This window comes from Phytophthora cinnamomi (assembly GCF_018691715.1).
Source record: "Phytophthora cinnamomi strain GKB4 chromosome Unknown Contig50, whole genome shotgun sequence".
Taxonomy (NCBI): Eukaryota; Oomycota; class Peronosporomycetes; order Peronosporales; family Peronosporaceae; genus Phytophthora; species Phytophthora cinnamomi.
The window spans coordinates 507,126-512,339 of NW_027150983.1; the positions used below are offsets into that span (position 1 = coordinate 507,126).

Sequence of the window (5,214 nt, forward strand, 5' to 3'; positions counted from 1 at the left end):
TCGTACGGCCCTGTAGCTCAGTGGCTGGCGCAAGGAGGGCAGCATGGCCGAGTAGGGCAGCATGGCCTCGTAAAGGCAGCATGGCCTCGTAGCGGAAGTGGCTTGCCACGTGGCAGCCGTCGAGCAGACGTGGTCCGTCGGACTTGCTTGACACGTGGCAGCTTCGCGCGGGTCCTCTTGTCAGCATTGGGCTCATAACCTGTTAAAGTTTTGGATCGGTCATGTTAGAGGAAGGAATAGCAGAGGAATATAACAGCGGAGGACAGCGTGAAGGTGCCGAAGGAAGAGGTCTTGGAGGAGGAATGATGCCCGGAGGTGCTTGTGTATTAGCAGTCAAAAGACGAAGTGAGGACTGGTGGTCCCTGGCGGGGGAGATAATTCCCCTTATTTTGCAACTAAATAAGTGGTCTACATTGTGGGGGACAGCTCTATGAGCGAGTCCCATGTTCTGCTGTAAAGCATCAGTACGTCGGAGATGCGCAACTTTAAGAGGGTCTTTGTTTGGTGAACGGTCAATCAGCCAATAGCAGTCATTCGCGCGCGGGCGGCGAAGATGTCGAGCGGCGGCGAGGACTCGGATTCGAGCCAGCCGGCTGATGGCTCTGCAGTCTTCCCGGCCCCCTCTGCGCAGCAAGACTTGAGTGGAGCTCTCGACTGGAGTGCGACTCTCGGGTCTGGGTGGCTGGCACAGCCATCTCTGCAGGAGCAGGCGCCGTCCATGCAAAACGATAGCACGACGCAGGAGCATCTGGTGGGGGCTCCGCGCATGCAGACAGATTCATTGCAGGAAGGCACGTCCGTGCAGGAGGAACAGGAGGATCCACCTCCACAGCGAAAGGCGCGCCGGGAGGGGCCAAAACGTGGCTGCCCACCCAAAGGCAAGGGCAAGGCGCCTTTTGTGTGGACGGAAGACCGGATTGAGCACCTACTTAAGATTCGCTTCAGGGCACTACAAGACCGCTTTGACAATGCAAAATCAAATCAGCAAGTAAAGGAACGCTGGGATTTGCTAACTGCAGCAGTTGGTACTAAGATCGGTGAGAACATCGACAGCGAGCAATGCAAGAACAAGGTAGAGAGCAAACAGTCTATGCTTTTTGTTTGATATCATAACTCACTACTTGTATTATGTTTTCTTGGTAGCTCAAGCACATGAAGCGTCTCTGGGATGCCTACAATAACGACTCGCAGCAAACGGGAAACGCTGGTCCTCTTGATGATCCACCCTGCCTTGGTCTCATGAGAGATCTCTGGGCCGACAAAGATGGCTTCAGCTCCGAGCCGTTTATTTCCTCATGTCCTAGTTCAACATCTGCGGCACGCCGAGCTTCGACAGATGATGGTGCGACGACGGTAAATCGGGTCAGTGAGGTGGGCACGGACACACCACCACCGATCAGCAGCCCGAACAGCAGCCCGAGCATTGGAGTGCCATCACGTCAACCATGCGTGTCTCCGTCGGTACGACAACAACATCGCCTGCACCCCCGAAAACAGCACATGCTTCGCGCCAGAGCACCAAAAACACGAAACAGCCGCGGTAAAAAGCAAAGACGCAAGGTGAACATGTCCTCAAAGGAATGGAACTTTTGTCTAGCAGCATTGCTAAAGTGGCGTCATCGATTTCGCATACTAATGATAAGACTCCAAGCGATGATGCTTCTGCCAGCTCGCGTGTTATGGAGAAGCTATTGAACAGCAACAGCAGCAAACGCAGATATCAACTCAACTACTACAGCAGCAACAGCTGCAATCAGAGGCTATGCAGCAAATGCTAGCACAGCTAGCCAAAATCAGTGACAAATTATCGAGTAATCAGTGACATAATAGCGTTGCGCTTGGAAACTGCTATAGCGCGTAATGTTGTCGCGGAGACGGGTCCAAAATCAACTTCATCATCGGGAGGTTCACGAACAATTTCAATTTGGGTATCGTCAGCTAGCATTTCGAACAGATTGTGAAGCACAGCGGTTGCAGCAATCAGTCGGCATGCTTTCTTTACATCTTTCTCGCTCATAACTGTCATCAATTTACGAAATCTCCCTTTCCATTTTCCGAAAGCACATTCCACCGTCATTCTAGTGCTTGAGTGAAGGAAATTAAAGCGACTTTGCATCCGAGAAAGCTGACCACCCTCCTCGCGCTCGAGAAACGGGGTAATAAGCCAGGGATAAAGCATGTATCCGGAGTCTCCTAATAAATGAGTTTCAATTGGCATATTCTCACGAAATCGACGGCTTGATGGCGCATATTTCCACATTGTTTTGTCAGACCACGAACCGGGATACATGTCAATCGCCATGAACTTCTGATCAGCATCAACAATCCCTTGTACATTAATCGCCGGGTAGTTCTTCCTACAGTAAAATCCGTTAAAGTCGGCAGGTCTCTGAATAGCGATGAGAGACCCGTCAACAGCGCCAACCACACCAGGAAAACCTCTCTTACACCTGAACTGCTGCTCAATTCGTCTCCACTCTGCCATGGTATCAGGAAATCTTACAACCTCACTCAAAAGATCTGCTAGAAACTCTGTTAGGTCGTCAACAGCCTCAAAAAGGACAGACTCGTTCATTCCCATTGCGTCTCCAATGGTACGATAGCTTGCCGAGGACGCTAAAAAATTGAGCACTCCGGCCACATTTTTGGAAAAACTGTGCTCCCTCGCTGTGAGATTTTTAAACTCGAAGTTTCTGGAATTCAAAAAGCTGACGAGCGCCACAAAGGTCTTCTTGCTGCATCGCAAGTTCCGCGGGAACCACTCATTCTCCTCGTCCTTTGCTAGCAACCTCTCAAAGTCCAACCTCGTCGCAGTGAAAATGTTTGTCTTCGGTGCTCTGTCAGTCACTAATACCGCAGCAAGAGCTGCTACAGCAGCGGCAGTGCACACACTCAGTGCGGCGGCCATCGTGCTCATGGATGTAGCGATCCGGATTAACCAGACTATTTTCCGACTTAACTACCTCGCCGAGGTAGTTAAGTCGTAACCGTATGGTGAAGCAGCTTGAGCCAATCAGGAGCTCGTCGAATTAACCCTTTAACTACTGGTCCAGTTAGAGGTCCACTGAGACCTCTACAAAGCGGCAATCCAACGCCCGTATTGGTCAATATTCACTACGGTTGCGGGACAGGCCACTGCAGGTCGCGGTAGAGGTCCATACAGACCTCTACCGTGTGCTAGCCAGGCCATTCGTTTGAGCCTCGTTGAGCGCGCGGCCAGCAGTATAAGCGCCATTCAGGTTTTTGGCGAGCTCCGAGCATGGCAAACAGGTTTAGCGGGGGATGGGAAGAACTCGAAAGCCAGCAGCAGTTCCGCATCGACGACATCGCCGTCGACTCGCTTGTCGATGAATGGGATAGATTGGTGCACGACGAGCCTCAGCTTGATGAACTTCAGCTAGACGAAGAAACTCAGCTGGATGACGAGTTTCAGCTTGACGGTTTTGCTCCGCAGAGCGGCGAACAACCGCTAGACGACTACGACGTGCAGCTTGATAGCGATGGCGTCAGTATGACAAGCACACCAGGCCCACAATACGTCGACAGTCATGCAAAAGCCGCCACTCCAACGAACCAGCACGTACTCAGCAGCTTCACCGACTTACTCACGGCCCCCAGCAACATGGGGTCGCCTCAAACACCCCGAACGGCTAACCAGCACAGCCGTTTCGAACCCAGCAGCCTTGGAAGAGCGTACATGCAGTCACTGAACATGCAAAGCGGGCTTCATGTTGCAGCAGAAGCGAAAGTTGCTAAAGCTTACCGTGATAATGCTGAGTACGGCCTTTTCGCTTTGTTTCTCACCGCTGAATTCCGGCACAGCTTGAAGACGTGGACATCAGACATTCTAGCAACGCGAGGACAGCAAAAGCTCACAGACAGTCAATTCAACGCATATTTGGGCCTGGAAATTGCAATGAGTATATGCCCGCTCAATGATATCACGGAGTATTGGTCCGAAGCTCGTTTTCTTGGTCAGCCAGCTTTTGCGGAGACAATGCCAAGGACAAGGTTTCAAAACATTCGGTCAGCTTTACGATTTCATTCTTCTGAAGACCCAACGCTTGACAAACTTCGTGATCCTTTGTGGCACAGTCGAACAATTCTTGCGCATTTTCAGAAGCGATTCGCTGAGTTTGCTATTCCTACCGGTGTGAGTAGCATTGATGAGATGACAGTACCAACAAAAGCCCGCTCGAAAGCCCGCACATATATGCCAACAAAGCCTGATAAGTATGGAGTGCGGTTTTACGCCGTCGTCGGATGGGATTCTCTTTACGTGCACACGCTATGGGATAATGCTTCGGGGAATACGCAGCCTACAACACCGGCTCAACGTTACACGCAGCAGTTTCCAACATTGCGCACCTCTCTCTACAATACACTTCGCCGTGAAGACGTTCCTGTTGCTGCTAATTCGGCGACGGCTTTGTGGTTGGCTATGGTTGGGCACCAAACCAAGATACTGCAATCTCCTACAGGATACCGACTTGTCGTGTCCGACAATTTCTACACACGACATACATTTGCTAGAGCTATTCTCGCGTTTACCGACGGCGAGGTGCACACAACTGGAACCGTGCGCCTGAATTTGGTCGACAAATTCAACAAACCAGCCGTAGAAGAAGCTGTGCAGCGTGTGGCGGAGGCAGAGAGAGGTCAATGGGAGTTTGTCGCGGCGGTGGAGCCAGAACCGGGTTGGAAAAAGCAAGAGGCCGAGCACCAAAAAACCCAAAAGGGTTTCCCGAAGTCGCGGAAAACCAAATTCGAGCCGAGGCTGCAAGTAGCAAACCGAGCCGGGTACATCATCTACAAAGATCGAAAAGTCGTCATCTTCTACAGCAACGACCTACGTGCAACGCCATCATCGAGAACACTAAGCTGCACTTCTGCCGAGGCTGTGGAATGCTGCCACGGTCTGTATCCAATTCAGCGCTGGACAGATGATTGCATGCTTCATCGAAAAACTTTCATGGCTCCAACTGTCATAGCGGTATACAACCGCTTCATGAACGGCGTTGATCGTGTAGATCAACTACGCTCAACGAATCCAAATAGACGTCGCGAGAAGCGGTTAGACATGACCCTCTTTACGTGGCTACTCGATATTGCGTTGATCAATGCATACGCACTGCTGAAGCGATCGACCGATCAAGTGCCGACACTACGCGAGTTCAAGCGCAAAATTGCGGACACTCTGAGTCGAAACGAAAA

At 51.3% G+C, this 5,214-nt stretch overlaps 1 protein-coding gene across 1 annotated transcript; it reads left to right on the forward strand.

The window, feature by feature from the left end:
- Window positions 1-553: 553 nt before the first annotated feature.
- Window positions 554-2,987, forward strand: IUM83_06560 (uncharacterized protein; the record flags this gene model as incomplete). The annotated part of the gene is made up of 3 exons (XM_067930782.1): window positions 554-1,072; window positions 1,144-1,342; window positions 2,845-2,987. 3 exons carry the CDS (start codon window positions 554-556, stop codon window positions 2,985-2,987), a joined length of 861 nt encoding a protein of 286 aa, XP_067789730.1.
- Between the last annotated feature and the right edge of the window lie 2,227 nt (window positions 2,988-5,214).